Consider the following 19,748-nt stretch of genomic DNA (forward strand, 5'->3'; position numbering starts at 1 on the left):
AAGGGTCAGTGTTGGGGTTATAGGATGGGTCAGTGTTGGGGTTATAGGATGGGTCAGTGTTGGGGTTATAGGATGGGTCAGTGTTGGGGTTATAGGAAGGGTCAGTGTTGGGGTTATAGGAAGGGTCAGTGTTGGGGTTATAGGATGGGTCAGTGTTGGGGTTATAGGATGGGTCAGTGTTGGGGTTATAGGAAGGGTCAGTGTTGGGGTTATAGGAAGGGTCAGTGTTGGGGTTATAGGAAGGGTCAGTGTTGGGGTTATAGGATGGGTCAGTGTTGGGGTTATAGGATGGGTCAGTGTTGGGGTTACAGGAAGGGTCAGTGTTGTGGTTATAGCAAGTGTTAGTGTTGGGATTACAGGGAGGATTAGCGTCAGGGTTATAGGAAGGGTCAGTGTTGGGGTTAGAGGAAGAGTTAGTGTTGGGTTATGGGAAGGATTAGTGTTGGGGTTAAAGGAAGGTCAGGTTTGGGGTTCCAGGAGGATTAGTGTTGAAGTTATAGGAAGGGTCAGTGTTGGAGTTACGGGAAGGAATAGTGTTGGGGTTATAGAAAGGGTCAGGTTTTGGGTTGCAGGGAGGATTAGTGTTGAAGTTATAGGAAGAATCAGTGTTGGAGTTAAAGCAAGGGTCAGTGTTGGAGTTACAGGAAGAACTAGTGTTGGGGGTTATAGGAAGGGTCGGTGTTGGAGTTACAGGAAGAATCAGTGTTGGGGTTACAGGAAGGATCAGTGTTGGGGTTACAGAGAGGATTAGCATCAGGGTTATAGGAAGCGTCAGTGTTGGGGTTACAGGGAGGATTAGTTTTGAAGTTTTTGGAAGAATTAGTGTTGGAGTTACAGGAAGGGTCAGTATTGGAGTTACAGGAGGAACTAGTGTTGGGGCTACAGGAAGGGTCAGTGTTGGGGTTATAGGAAGAATCCGGGTTGGGGTTACAGGAAGGATCAGTGTTGGGGGTTTCAGAAAGGATCAGTGTTGGGGGTTTCAGAAAGGATCAGTGTTGGGGGTTTCAGGAAGAATCAGGGTTGGGGTTACAGGAAGAATCAGTGTTGGGGTTACAGGAAGGATCAGTTTTGGGGTTACAGGAAGAATCAGGGTTGGTGTTACAGGAAGAATCAGGGTTGGGGTTACAGGAAGAATCAGTGTTGGGGTTACAGGAAGAATCAGTGTTGGGGTTACAGGAAGGATCAGTGTTGGGGTTACAGGAAGGATCAGTGTTGGGGTTACAGGAAGGATCAGTGTTGGGGTTACAGGAAGAATCAGTGTTGGGGTTACAGGAAGGATCAGTGTTGGGGTTACAGGAAGGATCAGTGTTGGGGTTACAGGAAGAATCAGGGTTGGGGTTACAGGAAGAATCAGTGTTGTGGTTACAGGAAGGATCAGTGTTGAGGTTACAGGAAGGATCAGTGTTGGGGTTACAGGAAGGATCAGTGTTGGGGCTGCAGGAAGGATCAGTGTTGGGGGTTTCAGAAAGGATCAGTGTTGGAGTTACAGGAAGAATCAGGGTTGGGGTTACAGGAAGGATCAGTGTTGGGGGTTTCAGAAAGGATCAGTGTTGGGGGTTTCAGAAAGAATCAGGGTTGGGGTTACAGGAAGGATCAGTGTTGGGGTTACAGGAAGGATCAGTGTTGGGGCTACAGGAAGGATCAGTGTTGGGGGTTTCAGAAAGGATCAGTGTTGGAGTTACAGGAAGAATCAGTGTTGGGGTTACAGGAAGGATCAGTGTTTGGGTTACTGAGAGAATTAGTAACATGGTTACAGGAAAAATTAGTTAAAGTTAAGCCCCGTACACACATACCGATTGCCGGCCTTAAATATTCGGCCGATCGGCCGATTGTAGGCTTGTTAGTATGATGCTTCCGACAGCCGACGGCGCATTTTCGGCCGAACAGAATCTGTCGTGCAGGCATTAAAATTTTTGTTGGCCAACACCAGAACGGCCGATTGTTCGCCAGACAGTACAGATTTCGGCCGACAGACAGCCGATTAGCAAGACTGGGCATGCTCAGAGAAGAAAAAAAGACAAGGAAAGTTAACCATCACATGACATCACTTCTGCAGTCGGCTGTTGTTGGCCGACAAAATTCGTGTGCAGTCTTTTGCAGTTTTCAACCGACACAGCAGCCCTGGACAAAAGACGGCCGATCGTTCGGTACGTGTGTACGAGGCTTTAGAGGAAGGGTCGGGTTTGGGATTACAGGGAGGATTAGTGTAGGGGTTACAGGAAGGATCACGTTTGGGGTTACAGGGAGGATTAGTGTTGGGGTTACAGGGAGGATTAGTGTTGGGGTAATAGGAAGGGTCAGTGTTGGGGTTACAGGAAGGATCACGTTTGGGGTTACAGGGAGGATTAGTGTTGAGGTTATAGGAAGGGTCAGTGTTTGGGTTACAGGGAAGATTAGTGTTGGGGTTACAGGGAGGATTAGTGTTGGGGTTACAGGGAGGATTAGTGTTGGGGTAATAGGAAGGGTCAGTGTTGGGGTTACAGGGAGGATTAGTGTAGGGGTTACAGGAAGGATCACGTTTGGGGTTACAGGGAGGATTAGTGTTGAGGTTATAGGAAGGGTCAGTGTTTGGGTTACAGGGAGGATTAGTGTTGGGGTTACAGGGAGGATTAGTGTTGGGGTTACAGGGAGGATTAGTGTTGGGGTAATAGGAAGGGTCAGTGTTGGGGTTACAGGGAGGATTAGTGTAGGGGTTACAGGAAGGATCACGTTTGGGGTTACAGGGAGGATTAGTGTTGAGGTTATAGGAAGGGTCAGTGTTTGGGTTACAGGGAGGATTAGTGTTGGGGTTACAGGGAGGATTAGTGTTGGGGTTACAGGGAGGATTAGTGTTGGGGTAATAGGAAGGGTCAGTGTTGGGGTTACAGGGAGGATTAGTGTAGGGGTTACAGGAAGGATCACGTTTGGGGTTACAGGGAGGATTAGTGTTGGGGTTACAGGAAAGATTAGTGTTGGTAATAGGAAGGGTCAGTGTTGGGGTTACAGGGAGGATTAGTGTTGGAATTATAGGAAGGGTCAGATTTGGTGTCAGTTGGGTAACAGGAAGAGTTAATGCCAGGATTGCAGTTTCAGAGAGCCTTTGGGTAATGTATCCCTCTCTCTCTGCAACAAAGAGGCACTAAAAACTAGATATGGAATATTTAGTGATAACCATTTGTAGCCCCGGCCCCCTACAATTATTGATCGATCTGTGTTTCCTAATTGTTTTTAGCTTTGAACAGCTTCAGGTGGTATCATCCTCCATGCTCAGCTGTTCCTCATAAGGGATAATTGCTGTATTAATGACCTGGGCTGAAAAACCAAAGAATCATCAGACCTCTCTCATCATCCATCCTTAGCAGACGTTATAGAATTGTCCTCCCTATAGGGCTGTACCCCATGACCTGATCTGCAGCACAGCATGGGGCATCATCTGTCCGGAGCAGGAGGGCTCCTTCCAGTTCTGCCTGCTACTCCTTCTTTCTCTGCCCCTTCCAGTTCTGCCCGCTGCTACTTCCAGTTCTGCCCGCTGCTCCTCCTTTCTCTGCCCCTTCCAGTTCTGCCCGCTGCTCCTTCTTTCTCTGCCCCTTCCAGTTCTGCCCGCTGCTCCTTCTTTCTCTGCCCCTTCCAGTTCTGCCTGCTGCTCCTTCTTTCTCTGCCCCTTCCAGTTCTGCCTGCTGCTCCTTCTTTCTCTGCCCCTTCCAGTTCTGCCCGCTGCTCCTTTTTCTGCCCCTTCCAGTTCTGCCACTGCTCCTTCTTTCTCTGCCCCTTCCAGTTCTGCCCGCTGCTCCTTCTTTCTCTGCCCCTTCCAGTTCTGCCCGCTGCTCCTTCTTTCTCTGCCCCTTCCAGTTCGCTGCTCCTTCTTTCTGTGCCCACTGCTCCCCCAGCAATCCCCCTATTTTCTGCAGATGAAAGCCATAGGAGTTGCTGCCTTCCTATTAGCGGTGCTGACCTGGGCTCAGTCCATGATGGGACCATCCAGAGAAGTAACCTGGACCTGGGCTCAGTCCATGATGGGACCATCCAGAGAAGTAACCTGGACCTGGGCTCAGTCCATGATGGGACCATCCAGAGAAGTGACCTGGGTTCAGTCCATGGGACCATCCAGAGAAGTAACCTGGTTGGGATCAGGCAGCGCATTGAAGTTTCTTTCTTTGCTCGCACTCCCTCCTCCCAGATCCCTACCCCTCCCATCACATTCAGCCTCCTGCTGCCTCTCTGCCTTCACAATCCACCAGGAACTGGGCAGACTGGTCGGGTCCCACTTGTTGAGGGAGATGTCCCGCTTCAGCTGATGCTCAGGAGGCCACCAGCAGGCTCCGATGGTTCTCCTCTCTTTATGATCTCCCCTTGGGATAGAAGCGCAGGTGCTCCGATCTTCTGCCGACTTCTCCAGGGGAAATGAAGGGTCTTCTGCAGACCGCGCCGGCGGTGCTCTACCTGCTGCTCAGGTTCATCCTGGCCGACTTCACCTTGGACAATGAGGTTCACTCCAGCTTCATCCAGAGAAGGCTGCGCAGCCAGGAGCGCCGGGAGATGCAGAGGGAGATTCTGTCCATCCTGGGATTGCCGCATAGACCCCGGCCACACTTGTATGGGAAGCAGAACTCAGCCCCGATGTTCATGCTGGATCTCTACAATGCCATGACCGTGGAGGAGGAAGAAGCCGAGGGATTTTCTTACCCTTATAAACCCATCTTCACCACCCAGGGGCCACCACTGGCCAGCCAGCAAGACAGCAACTTCCTCAATGACGCTGACATGGTCATGAGCTTTGTCAACCTAGGTAAGTCCCGAGTGGGGCAATCCATCCATCCTACCCTTCTTTGTAGAGCAGTCCGGTAATAAACCCCCCGAATTGGGGACTGAGATTGCCAGAGATCTTCTACTTGGCTTTGCACTGTCGGAGGAATTCTTGGTTCATTTTAGCTCATACTGGGCTTTGCACTTGATTTGTGGGGGGGATTTGGTTCTTTTTAGCCCCTTATGGGGCTTTGCAATAGATTTTGTGGGGGGGTGGATTTCATTCATCTTCACCCATACTGGGCTTTGCAATAAATTCTGTGGGGGTGATTTGGTTCCTCTTTGCCCAAACTGGGTTTTGCAATTGATTTGTGGGGGGATTTGGTTCCTTTTTTACCCCGTTCTGGGCTTTGCACTTGCTTTTGTAGGGGGATTGTTCATTTTACCCCTACTGGACTTTGCAATAAATTATGTGGGGTGATGTAGTTCCTCTTTGCCAAAACTGGGCTTTTCAATTGATTTGTGGGGGGATTTTGGTTCCTTTTTTACCCCATACTGGGCTTTGCACTTGCTTTGTAGGGGGGATTGTTCATTTTACACCTACTGGGCTTTGTAATAATTTTTTGTGGGGTGATTTGGTTCCTCTTTGCCCAAACTGGGCTTTGCACTTGCTTTGTAGGGGGATTGTGGTTCCTTTTACCCCTACTGGGCTTTCCAATAGGTTTTTGTGGGGTTATTCCTCTTTGCCCAAACTGGGCTTTGCAATTGATTTGTGGGGGGATTTTTGGTTCCTTTTTACCCCATACTGGGCTTTGCACTTGCTTTTGTAGGGGGATTGTTCATTTTACCCCTTCTGGGCTTTGCAATAGCTTTTTGTGGGGTGATTCAGTTCCTCTTTGCCCAAACTGGGCTTTGGAATTGATTTTGTGGGGGATTTTGGTTAACCCATGCTCAGCTTTGCACTTGGTTTGTAGGGGGATTGTTCTTTTAGCCCCACTGGGCTTTGCAATAGATTTTTGTGGGGCGATTTGGTTCCTCTTTGCCCAAACTGGGCTTTGCACTTGCTTTGTAGGGGGGTTGTGGTTCCTTTTACCCCTACTGGGCTTTCCAATAGGTTTTTGTGGGGTTATTTAGTTCCTCTTTGCCCAAACTGGGCTTTGCAATTGATTTGTGGGGGGATTTTGGTTCCTTTTTACCCCATACTGGGCTGTGCACTTGCTTTTGTAGGGGGATTGTTCATTTTAACCCTACTGGGCTTTGCAATAGTTTTTTTTTTTTTTTTTTTTTTTTGTGGGGTGATTTGGTTCCTCTTTGCCCAAACTGGGCTTTGAAATTGATTTGTGGGGGATTTTAGTTAACCCATGCTTGGCTTTGAACTTGATTTTTAGGGGGATTGTTCATTTTACCCCCACTGGGCTTTGCAATATATTTTTGTGGGGTGATTTGGTTCCTCTTTGCCCAAACTGGGCTTTGCACTTGCTTTGTAGGGGGATTGTGGTTCCTTTTACCCCCTACTTGGCTTTGCAATAGGTTTTTGTGGGGTTATTTAGTTCCTCTTTGCCCAAACTGGGCTTTGCAATTGATTTGTGGTGGGATTTTGGTCCCTTTTTTAACCCATACTGGGACTTTGCGCTTGGTTTGTGGGAAAGGATTTATGGTTCATTTCAGCATATACACTTGCTTTTTGGGGATATTTTTTAGTTTTATTCTTGCCCATGCTGGGCTTCACACTAGCTTTGTGGGGGTTTGTGGTTCATTTTAGCCCACCTCACCATACCTGCCTGGTTCTATTCTCTCAATGATATACAGCACTGTGGGTGCGGTTCACACTTGAGATTCTGCAAGCTTTATTGGAGCGTTTTTATTTATATATATATATATATATATATATATATATATATATATATATATATATATATATATATATATATATAATATATTTTATATTATACATTTTTTTTTTTTATGCTCATTTATTGGCTTGAGTGTTTTTTTGTTTTTAGCCTTGCCTTTCGCAATCCTTTTACCAAATTAATTCTCAAGTCTCGGGGAACCCTTACTAAAATCAATTCATCGGGGTCAGAAGGAAAAATGTAACTTATGGTGGTCAGTGTAAAAAAAATAAAAATAAAAAATGCCCCTCCCCCCTCCACTTTCAAGTGGTGGTCAAAATTCCACTCTTACAGACAGCTAAAAAGCTCATTGGTGTGGATTCTGCTGGCTCTGCCTACTGGCATTGGCCCTGGAACTTTGCAGGAACCCTCAAATGGGAGGTCATTTTAGGAACCCCTGTTGAGAATTTTAGCCAACAGAAAGCTAGCTAAGCTACTGGGAAAGGATAGGAGAAATTGGGCAAATAAATGTGTATTATGTGTGCTTATTGAAATCCTATAGTTACCAAAAAAAACAAAAAAAATCATCTGAAGCTCATGTAGGCCCCATTCACACCGGGTGTCCTTGGTAGTTTTTTCCTGGCTTTTTTTTTTTTTTTTTTTTGGAAAACTAGTTTTACTAGGCATGCACAGGTGTTCTGTGCATTTCTTGCACTTTTAGGTTCTTCCATTGAACTTTATTAGGTTGAAAATGTGAGACTCCTCCCCTAAAAGTCGCTCAAGTACTTTTATTTATTTTTTTTTTTTTTTGCAACGGGCTTCATGCGACATTACGCTTAGGTGTGAATAGGCACCATTGACTGTAATGGAAATCCTAATGTCAAGTGTTGGAAGGTTCAGGTGTGAATGTGGCCATACTTTTTTCGAGCAACTCGAAGTGTCGTGTTGGTCAAATGTGAATGGGCTCTAACGAATATAATGGGGAATCTCAATATTGAACTCCTCCTGTTCACACCGGTTCTATTTGTCAGTTCCAAATCGCACGACCGGCTGCACACCATTTCCGGCAATAGAACAGTTTGGGAAACGGTTCCTGCACTACTTTTTACACACATTCTGAAGTAAAGCGATTTCAAAGCCGCACCGGTGTGAATGGTGGCTTAGCGTTAAGTGTCGGTTCACACTGATCCGACCCGACTTCGGGCGACTAATGCCGTCGCCCGTGCACTGCGACTTCGGCGACTTCACATAATGGAAGTCAATGCAAGTCGCTCCGACTTTGCAAAAAAAAGTGCAGGAACCTTTTTCTAAGTCGGAGCGACTTGAGTCGCTCCTATTAGAACGGGAACCATTGCACAGCACGGACCGCTACTTGTCAGGCGACCCAAGTCGCCAGACCAGTCAGAACAGTGTGAACCGGCAGTAAAGCACTTTGGAAAACATGCTTCGTTCAGATGGGAACTAAGCCTAAACACCAGGATTGTGGGCTTTATCAGTTTTTCTGTACGGTGGTGATGCCATGTAGAGCAGTAATCGCAGCATAAAGATGACAACATGACTGATGAAAAATTAGTACGTAAAGTGCTTTTAAATCTCATGAAATAGGAACAAATCATATCCCTCTATAGTGTGTACTTGTCTGAATCAAAGTGTAATTTCTGTCTGCTGCTTTGTTCCTCCGCTATCAGCATGCATCACTTGTGACCGCTTTTCCTGACACCAAGAGATAAGTGGTGACGGGGGAGCCCCAGTTCTGTTCCTGTGTGAAGGGGGGGGGTGTCCCTTTCCTCCAATCAGCTCTCAGAGCTTTCCTCACTCGTGTAACATACTCCGCCCCCTGCTTTTCAGAGCCTGAGAGATCCTGTGTAAATTCTGCACTTTGAATGGCTGTTGGGGGGGAAAGAAGGCTGTAGATAAAACAGATACGACTTGTATGGGATCTGTGTATCACCTGAGGCCAGTCACTTCATTGGGTATACAATACGTGAGGGTTTACAACCACTTTAAACTCTATTTTCCATCAAGTTTTCCTGCAAATGATTGCGTATGATCTTTAATCTATCTGTGCGACGATTTAGTGTGGCTGGCGGAATCCCCCAGTTGTCCGAATGCTCTGTTCACCTTGGTTCCTTTCATCCCATCTTATTACCATCCCCATCGTGTAGTATCTGTTGTGAGCTTCTCGTAAAAGTGCAACTTGCAAGTAGTAATGAAAATCCTGTTGACCTGAAATTGCAGAAAAGGTGTAGTCAGTCATGTATTTAAGGATCCATTTTTCACCATTTTTGTTCGAAAACAAATTCGCCAGCGTATAGCCGATTCATCAAACTGAACAACGTGTAAGTATGACAGCATCTGGAAGATTTAAACATGAGTTACCCGGCTTTGTGTTCTGCTTAGAACAGGTTTTTTCTTACAACGGTTTTTTTTTTTTATAATGTTCTCTACAACCTGGTACACATGATGAGATTATTGGACGAATGCTCATCCATAAAAAAGTGTGTGTGTGTGTGTGTGTGTATATATATATATATATATATATATATATATATATATATATATATATATATATATATATATATATATATATACATACAGTGGGTACGGAAAGTATTCAGACCCCCTTAAATGTTTCACTCTTTGTTATATTGCAGCCATTTGCTAAAATCATTTAGGTTCATTCTTCTTCCTCATGAATGTACACATAGCACCCCATACTGACAGAAAAACACAGAATTGTTGACATTGTTGCAGATTTATTAAAAAAGAAAAACTGAAATATCACATGGTCCTAAGTATTCAGACCCTTTGCTGTGACACTCATATATTTAACTCAGGTGCTTTCCATTTCTTCTGATCATCCTTGAGATGGTTCTACACCTTCATTTGAGTCCAGCTGTGTTTGATTATACTGATTGGACTTGATTAGGAAAGCCACACACCTGTCTATATAAGACCTTCCAGATCACAATGCATGTCAGAGCAAATGAGAATCATGAGGTCAAAGGAACTGCCTGAAGAGCTCAGAGACAGAATTGTGGCAAGGCACAGATCTGGCCAAGGTTACAAAAAGATTTCTGCTGCACTTAAGGTTCCTAAGAGCACAGTGGCCTCCATAATCCTGAAATGGAAGACGTTTGAGCTATCGGGGGAGAAGAGCCTTGGTGAGAGAGGTAAAGAAGAACCCAAAGATCACTGTGGCTGAGCTCCAGAGATGCAGTCAGGAGATGGGAGAAAGTTGTAGAAAGTCAACCATCACTGCAGCCCTCCACCAGTCGAGGCTTTATGGCAGAGTGGCCCGACGGAAGCCTCTCCTCAGTGTAAGACACATGAAAGCCCGCATGGAGTTTGCTAAAAAAACACCTGAAGGACTCCAAGATGGTGAGAAATAAGATTCTTTGGTCTGATGAGACCAAAATAGAACTTTTTGGCCTTAATTCTAAGCGGTATGTGTGGAGAAAACCAGGCACTGCTCATCACCTGTCCAATAAAGTCCCAACAGTGAAGCATGGTGGTGGCAGCATCATGCTGTGGGGGTGTTTTTCAGCTGCAGGGACAGGACGACTGGTTGCAATCGAGGGAAAGATGAATGCGGCCAAGTACAGGGATATCCTGGACAAAAACCTTCTCCAGAGTGCTCTGGACCTCAGACTGGGCCGAAGGTTTACCTTCCAACAAGACAATGACCCTAAGCACACAGCTAAAATAACGAAGGAGTGGCTTCACAACAACTCCGTGACTGTTCTTGAATGGCCCAGCCAGAGCCCTGACTTAAACCCAATTGAGCATCTCTGGAGAGACCTAAAAATGGCTGTCCACCAACGTTTACCATCCAACCTGACAGAACTGGAGAGGATCTGCAAGGAGGAATGGCAGAGGATCCCCAAATCCAGGTGTGAAAGACTTGTTGCATCTTTCCCAAAAAGACTCCTGGCTGTATTAGATCAAAAGGGGGCTTCTACTAAATACTGAGCAAAGGGTCTGAATACTTAGGACCATGTGATATTTCAGTTTTTCTTTTTTAATAAATCTGCAACAATGTCAACAATTCTGAGTTTTTCTGTCAGTATGGGGTGCTATGTGTACATTCATGAGGAAGAAGAATGAACCTAAATGATTTTAGCAAATGGCTGCAATATAACAAAGAGTGAAAAATTTAAGGGGGTCTGAATACTTTCCGTACCCACTGTATATACATATACATTTTTTTTTTTTTAATGCTAGTCTCATATCGAAAATGGAAGCGTACGACCGAATAAATATTCGGAAGTGATGTCATGTAGTGTATTTGTACTTTATTTTCGGACGAATATTGGACTTATTAAACAAAAATCGTGCGCTCTGGTGCTATCGTACGAGAAACATTTTTTGTGTTTTGTCCCTTCGGATATTTTTGCACAACTTCTCCTTTTTGGCTCTCTAAATCTGTGTACTAATGATGAGATTATCGTACGATCGCTTCAAAAGCAGTATTTTTCGTCCGTTTTTCTGGTCGGGTGTACGGGCCTTAAACCTTTCCGTACATCTGGCAATTTGAGCAAGGGGTTGCTTTCAACTTTTTGATTAAAGAAAAAAAAAAAATCAAACCAACCAATCAAAGACATTAAAATGGTGGTTTTGATTGCCCTTAAGGAGATGGCATGGGAATCCAATCACAGTTGACGTGATTGATGTAGGGCCCCCCACCCCCCCGGTCTCAATTTTATTTCTTTTCCACCAGCTTTCAATGTACTGTATTGAAGCTGTTCAGTTTATTTCTCAGTTTATCAGCTGAATTCTGGTGGTCAATCGAACTGGTGGGTGGTAGATTATTTTCGTTTTTCTAGGGATGAGTTAAAATCGGACTTTTGAAAGTCTTGAAAATCAAGTTTATTCTCTCTGGAGAAGAGAAGATTAAGGGGTGGGGGGGATGTGATCAACGTACAAATACATAAGTGGTCCATATAGTGAACTTGGTGTTGAGTTATTCACTTTAAGGTTAATCACAGAGGACAAGGGAGCACTCTTTATGTCTGGAGGAAAAGAGATTTAATCTCCGAATACCGAAAGGCTTCTTCGCAGTAAGAGCTGTGAAAATGTGGAATAGACTCCCTCCAGAGGTGGTTCTGGCCAGCTCAATAGCTTCGCAATCGATATTAAATGGTAGCTCCAGTCTCCCTGAAAAATTTGTTAGTGTTACTAAACCCAGGACCCTGCATTCACTATGTCCAAAGCACTGCGTAAACTGTTGGCGCTATATAAATCCTGTATAGAAATACTGTAATAATAATATCTGGTCTTTTACAATACACAGAACATGGAAATTTAAATTATTTCATTGAATATAAACTGCTAAATACCTTTTCTCATCAGCAGTATATAGCAGTCTTGTGACTTCTATCAGTGTCTGGTTAAAGCTTGTAGGAGTAGTTTTCATTCTCCTCTGACTGTCCTATGAGGCTGCATGACCTCTGACCCTCTGTCTGGGCAGCGCTGATTGGCCCTGTGCTGATCACATGCACCCTCCTAAGGAAAAAAAACACCTCTCTAGAAATACACACCAAACTGAGCATGTGCAGAGTGCCTCCTAGGGCTCTGTGCTATTAGGAGATGGGTTGTGGACTGAAAAAGAAGGGGAGGATCAGAGAAGACAGGATCAAACAGCATTTTTACACAATGCAGGGGATTAATCCCTTAGGTTCCACAGTGAGTATAACAATCCTACTTTACTGCATATACAGACTGATTTTACTGTTGTGGGTTTTTAGTAACACTTAAAGTCAGCATCTACAAATACTGTAGCTGCTGATTTTTAAAGAAGTTAACTTTCATCGCTGACGTTTACCTGTAGGTAAGCTTGTAATAAGGTTTCCTATAGGTAGTGTAAACATCTCCTAAAACGTGCACCATTTAGGGGATATTTACTGTACATGCAGCCAGTGACCTCACCGGCGCATGCGCTCTGAAGGAACGGCCACCGAGGTCCTGCGCAATATACAGCCGCTACTGTGCGCATGCATGGAAGTGTCGCCATCGCGGCTCTGGCCAGTCAGAGTCCGCGAACCCAGAAGCAAGACAGATGGATGAGGCACCCAGCTCTGACCTCTCGAAGCAGGAGGGCTTTGTTGTAAGGTAGTTTAACATAATGTGCTAGTATGCGATGCATACTAGCACATTATGGCTTTACCTTGCAGGGTTAAAAAAAAAAGAAAAAACACACCACGTCCAGCAGTTAACATCCACTTTAATATAAGGACACTTCCCTGCCCCTGGATCCTGCGCCACCCCCCACAAAGCCTATTCTTCAGTCCGCTTTGGGTGCTGGCGCCGGCATCTTCATTAAGGGAAACCAGCAGTGTCACAGCCGGCTTTAACTGCGAGTTGTGCTGCGCTTTGTGATTGGCCCCGTAGTCTTCTGGAACCTGTGATGTGTCCCAAACACCTGCTGGGTGAAGGAGGGGGGGATCGAACTACCTCTTAGATTGACGCAACAATATGACTGGAAGTGGGGGACGCGTGTACCTGTCAACCTTCATTCCCCCCGCCCCCAAAAACAAAAGTGCCAAACATAAAGTAGGCATGTGGGGGGTGGAACATTCCCTTTTGGGCGAAATTTCACTTTAATGAGATGTCTTTGTAACATCTCAAAGTTGGTTAAAAAAATAAATATTGCGATCCTCCCATATTCATCATGCTGAGCTTACACTGCAGTGCAGCTGCTGGTTTGAACCAGACCTTAGACCAGGGTTCTTCAAACTATGGCCCTCCAGTTGTTCAGGAACTACAATTCCCATCATGCCTAGCCATGGGATGTGTAGTTCTGCAACAGCTGGAGGGCCGTAGTTTGAGAATCCCTGCCTTAGACCTTATTCACACAGGTGTGCTACTGCGTACATGGGGGGCCGTGTATGGCCACTCGAGGATGCACAGGTGTTCATGCATCTGCATGCAGGCGGTCCCATTAATGTCAATGATGCGGACCCAACTGTGTTTGCACCCATATGGCTGTCAAATTGGGAGCAGCAGCTGTCTCTATAAAGCTGCTGCATCCCAGTTGACATAAATGGGACTGCCTGCATCCGGATACTCGGAACACTTGTGCATCCCCATGTGGCCAACACGGCCCTCACAGAAGTGTGCACTTGACTGTGCCCTGTGTGAATAATGCCTTAGAAAAAAATGTCGTGCAAATGCACATGTAAACGAGTGAAAATGAATTCTAACCACTTGCGGCCAATCATATAGCAAAATGACGGCGGCAAAGTGGTTGCACTATCCTGACTGGCCGTCATATGACGTCCAGCAGGATAGACCGCTCTGCGTGCCCATCGGTGGTGCGGTGTGTCACTCTGACTCACCACATCTCCGATCCCGTAGGCTCTTTACCTTGTGATCAGCTGTGTCAAATCACAGCTGGTCACATAGTAAATAGGAAGTGCCGTTGATCGGCCGTTGATCGGCTTTCCTTAGCTCGCGCCCGACAGGCGCGAGTAGAGTGGAGCGGAGGATCAGCGGCTCTCCTGATGGTCGGGGTTGTCTGTGCTGGTAATCATAGCATTGATTACCAGTGCAGACACTTGGGGGATGGATGCCACCAGGGATGCCAATCAGTGCTCAGGGAGCCTGCCAGTGCCCTCCTCATCAATGCTGCCTATCAGTGCCCATCAGTGCTGCATATAAGGCTGCATTCACATGTCAGCGTATGGATCGCGTGATTCTGCCCGCGATCCGGAAATCATTGCAAATCGCGGGACGCCTGTGCGTTGCCTGTAATTTGCAATAGCACCCCAAACGCTTAGCGATGTTGCCGCGATTTCCGCCTGTCGAATCGCGGTAACATCGCGCAAAAAAAATCGCGGGACGCATTACGCTCCAAAGAAGCTCTTGTACTTTTTGGGCATAATGCGTCCCGCGATTTTTTTTTTTTGCGCGATGTTACCGCGATTCGGCAGGCGGAAATCGCAGCAACATCGCTCAGCGTTTGGGGTGCCATTGCAAATCACGGGTAACGCACAGACGTCCCGCGATTTGCAATGATTTCCGGATCGCGGGCGGAATCGCGGCAATTCTGCCCGCGATCCATAGGCTGACGTGTGAATGCAGCCTTAGTGCCTGTCAGTGCGGCCTCTTCCGTGCAAGAAAAAACGTATTTATTTACAAATTTTATAACGTAAACAAAACTTTTTTTTTTTTTTCAAACTTTTTGGTCTTTTTTATTTAGCAAAAAAGTAAAAAACCTTGCAGTGATCAAATACCACCAAATGAAAGCTCTATTTGGGGGAAAAAAATGATATATAAATTTTGGTTTAGGTACAGTGTTGCATGACCGTGCAATTGTCATTCAACTTGCAACAGTGCTAAAAGCTGAAAATTGGCCTGGGCGGGAAGGGGGTAAAAGTGCCCGGTATTGAAGTGGTTAAAAAAAAGCGCAATTTCTGATGTAAAAGCAGGAACGATGAACAAAACACAGTTCATCGTTTTTCTATGTGGTCTGCAAATGTAACAAACGAGATTTATTTCTCTATTTTTGTAAAGACTTTTTGTTCGTATGCTGCCCCTTGTTTGTTGCAGCGTGCCAAGAGCCGCGCAGCCGGAGCGCGTTTTTTTTTTTTTTTCAGGTGCATGACTGTAGCAGACACGGTCCCGGCAGTCCTCGGGATTGTACATGACCCGACAGGTTTGTTCTCTCCTTTGAAGTCGTAATTACTGTATAGGATGAGAAGGGAGCAGGAAGCTGGGAGCTCAGCAGAGTTCAAAGCAAGGCCCTCGGTGATTCACCCTGCAACATGAAGCGTGAATGGACACAGTCCCATTAGGCGGCATAATAACATCTTTCGAGCTGCGTGCCAGAACCCCTTCTGTGCCGGAGAGGCCGAAAACCAGATGATGGCCGGCTTCAAAAAGAGCGAGGAAAACTGAGCAAGGAGGGGCGTTCAGTGTACATTGTAAAGGTTTTCATGTGATGAATGAGTGCCGATATGAAGAGAACACCCCTTACAGGATAACTAAAGGCAAAACTTTATTTATTACAGGTATAGCGCTGTCAATTTAGGCAGCATATTTTATACTATATTGGCAAAAGTATTGGGACGCCGGCCTTTACACACACATGAACTTTAATGGAATCCCAGTCTTAGTCCGTAGGGTTCAATATTGAGTTGGCCCAACCTTTGCAGATATAACAGCTTCAACTCTTCTGGGAAGGCTGTCCACAAGGTTTAGGAGTGTGTCTATGGGAATGTTTGACCGTTCTTCCAGAAGCGCATTTGTGAGGTCAGGCGCCGATGTAGGACGAGCAGGCCTGATTCGCAGTCAGCGCTCTTTATTCATCCCAAAGGTGTTCTATCAGACTCTCTGTAGGCCTCCACCCCAAACTCGCTCATCCATGTCTTTATGGACCTTGCTTTGTGCACTGGTGCGCAGTCATGTTGGAACAGGAAGGGGCCATCCCCAAACTGTTCCCACAAAGTTGGGAGCATGAAATTGTCCAAAATGTCTTGGTATGCTGACACCTTAAAAGTTCCCTTCACTGGAACTAAGGGGCCAAGCCCAACCCCTGAAAAACCACCCCACACCATAATCCCCCCCTCCACCAAATGATTTGAACCAGTGCACAAAGCAAGGTCCAAAAAGATATGGCTGAGCGAGTTTGGGGTGGAGGAACTGGACTGGCCTGACCTCAACCCGATAGAATACCTTTGGGATGAATTAGAGCGCAGACTGCGAGCCAGGCCTTTTCCAATATCAGTGCCTGACCTCACAAATGTGCTTTTGGAAGAATGGTCAAACATAGTTACATAGTAGGGGAGGTTGAATAAAGACAATAGTCCATCCAGTTCAACCTGTGTAGGTGTGTGTGGCCATATTCCTCTCTTATACCCCTGAATGTTCTGATCCTTGAGATGTACGTCTAATAGTCTTTTGAAAGCCACCATACTTCCCGCAGAAACCACCTCTTGTGGTAGAGAATTCCACAATCTTGTAGCCCTAACAGTAAAGAACCCCCCCCCCCCCACATTGCCTGAGGTTAAAACGCTTCTCCTCTAATCTCATTGTATGCCCTCGAGTCCTCATGCAATCCCTTCGACTGAATAGCTGTTTTTCTATGCTGAGATCACCATTGAGATATTTCTAAATTGCTATCATGTCCCCTCTCAGGCATCTCTTCTCCAGGGAGAATAAATCAAGCGATTGCAGACGCTCTTCATAATTAAGGTCCTCCAATCCCCTAATCAGTTTAGTTGCCCTTCTCTGGACTCTCTCCAGCTCCAACACATCCCTCCTGAGGACTGGTGACCAGAACTGGACAGAATACTCCAGATGTGGTCGGACCAGAGTTTTATAAAAACTCTGGTCTGTATACATTCCCATAGACACACTCCTAAACCTTGTGGACAGCCTTCCCAGAAGAGTTGAAGCTGTTATAGCTGCAAAAAGTGGGCAACCTCAGTATTGAACCCTACGGACTAAGACTGGATATACACTATACAACTTTCTTTAGATTTTTATTTTTTTTTCCTTTTAAATTTACCCAAACCATATAATATGAGGTCAAATCTAAACACTTTCAATGTGTATGCAGTCAGGCAGGCCCTTGCACTACATAGTTGAAGGTAAATCTAAAGGAAATCAACAAAAGTTGTGTGTGTATCCAGCTTAACCACTTAAGCCCTGGAAGATTTTACCCCCTTCCTGACCAGGGGGTTTTTTTGCGATTTTTTTTTTTTTTTTTTTTTTTTTTTTTTATTTTTTTTTTTTTTTTCCCCTCTGCGTGACTTTGACGGACAATTGCGCGGTCGTGCGACGCTGTACCTAAACGAATTTCACGTCCTTTTTTTCCCACAAACCGAGCTTTCTTTTGGTGGTATTTGATCACCTGTGCGATTTTTTTTTTTTTGATCATGCGCTATAAACAAAAAAAGGGCGTAATTTTTGCAAAAATAATTATATTATAATATTTCTCACTTTTTTTTTATATGAAATTCCCCCCAAAAAAATGTAAAAATCTAAATTTTTTAACATTTTCGGCCAAATTGTTTTACGCTACATATGTTTGGTAAAAAAAATCGCAAAAAGCGTATTTTGATTGTGGTTTGCGCAAAAGTTATCGCGTTTACTAACAAAGGGAAAGATTTTTGTCATTTTTGGTGTTTTTTTTTTTTTTAACGAGTAATGGCGGCGATCTGCGATTTTTTTTTTTTTTTTTTTTTTTTTTTTTTTTTTTGCGGTACTGCGACATTGCCGCGGACAGATCGGACCCTTGACTGACATTTTTGACACTTTTGGGGGTACCAGTGACATTACTACAGTAATCAGTGCTATACATATGCACTGTTACTGCAAAAATGACACTGGCAGGGAAGGGGTTAACTGTATTGGACAGGGAGGGGTTAAGTGTGTCCTAGGGGCGTGATTCTAACTGTAGGGGGACAGGTCTCCTAGTGTAAAAACAAAGATCAACGGTTCTACATAGTAGAACCGTCTGATCTTCATTTTTACACAGGGGAGAATGACAGGCGGCTTGTTTACATAAGCCGCTCTGTCTTTCTCCCGCTGTACCGGCGATCGTAGTGTGACCGGCCGACATCGGGTCCGCCGGTCACACGCCCACACTCCTTTGTGAACGAGCCGAGGCGGGCGCGCGCCCGCCCGCTATTGGCTCTAAAAGGAGTGACAGGCGAGCGACGTAGACCTACGTCACTCTGCCTGGCCGGGGCTGACTGCCGCAGTAAATATACTGTGAGCAGTCGGCAACCGGTTAAGACTGGGATGCCATTTAAACTTCATGTGTGTGTAAAGGCAGACGTTCCAATACTTTTTACAATATAATGTATATTGTACAGTCACATCAGTCCCTGCCCTCAAGAAGCTTACACTCGAAGGTCCCTAACTCGCATTCATACATACAATTTAGACTGGAGCCAAAAAACCTACCAGCATGTCTTTGGAGTGTAGGAAGAAACCGGAGTACCCAGAGGAAACCCACACAGGGAGAACATACAAACTCCAGGGAGGTGGTGCCATGGTTGGGATTCGAACAGGCGAGCCTAGTGCTGCTAGGCGGAAGTGCTAACCACTTGGGCTACTTTCAGACGGGCGGACGGGACCTGCCCAGCAGAGAATGTGTCTGCTGATCCCCCCCACTGAGCAGTCAGATGACAAGGCTTTCCTCTATGGGGTGGTTGGATGAAAACCGACAGCCATGGAAACTATTTTCCATCCGACTGTCATCCTATCCACCAGCTGGATGGGGAATGGATCACCCATCCGTCTGTTTTTGGCAGATAGGATCCGATGCCAGCGGGTGTCCGTTGACATCCGCCGCCCCATATAGGGCAATGGATGGTCCGATTTGGGTCTGCCTTAAAAAAAAAAAAAAAAAATGACAGGTGGACCTGATTGGTCCGTTAGTGGGAAAGGGGCCTTAGCCATGGTTCTGAGTTTTAGAACCCCTGTCAGGTTTTTATTGCGGTCTGTGCCTCGGCAAGGAAGTTTCACCCTCCCTATTCATACTGGTGACTGTTATCACAGAGAGTGAAAGAAAATCCAAAAATTTGGGCTGTCACCAGAACGGGAAAAGAGTGGAAATCTTCCAGTGGGGACACTAGTTGTAGTGACAATACTTAATACTAATTGGTTGTTTAGGTTTGTCCTAATTTTTTACATAGCAGGATGGATTTGATTTAAATCCTTAGTAAAAAGACTTACCGCATTTATCGGCGTATAACACACGCAATTTTTTCTCCTAAAAATGGAGGGCAAAGCACCAGTGCGTGTTATACGCCGATATAGTAAAAAAAAAAAAAGGGGGGTGTGCCAAGCGGAGCAGAAGGAAGGACGAGCGGCTGCTGTCATAGGAAGTCCCGCCTCCTATGATAGACAGCACAGTGGCCCAATGCCAGGACACAGGACGTGTGACGTCTATCATAGGCGCCGGGACGTCCAATGACAGCGGTGGCTCGTACTCACTTCTCCTCGGCACAGCCCACCCCCCTCTGCCTCAGCGCTGCCCGGCTTTTGTAATAAAAAATATGGAATTTTGTGCAATGTAATGTGCAATCTAATGGCGCTGGCGAGGCTGCACTGATGGACACTGTGCTGGCGAGGCTGCACTGATGGACACTGTGCTGGCGAGGCTGCACTGATGGGCACTGTGCTGGCGAGGCTGCACTGATGGACACTGTGCTGGCGAGGCTGCACTGATGGGCACTGCGC

At 45.8% G+C, this 19,748-nt stretch overlaps 1 protein-coding gene across 1 annotated transcript in view; it reads left to right on the forward strand.

Moving 5' to 3' along the window:
- The first annotated feature begins 4,155 nt into the window (after window positions 1-4,155).
- The window catches only part of BMP7 (bone morphogenetic protein 7), a 115,846-nt gene continuing 100,253 nt past the window's right edge, over window positions 4,156-19,748 (forward strand). Inside the window, exon 1 of the mRNA XM_082271745.1 lies at window positions 4,156-4,765. Coding sequence (XP_082127871.1) covers window positions 4,381-4,765 — 385 coding nt within the window. The 5' untranslated portion in view covers window positions 4,156-4,380. The remainder of the gene's footprint in view (window positions 4,766-19,748) is intronic.

Source organism: Pelophylax lessonae (assembly GCF_965119305.1).
Source record: "Pelophylax lessonae genome assembly, chromosome: 11".
NCBI classification, from domain to species: Eukaryota; Metazoa; Chordata; class Amphibia; order Anura; family Ranidae; genus Pelophylax; species Pelophylax lessonae.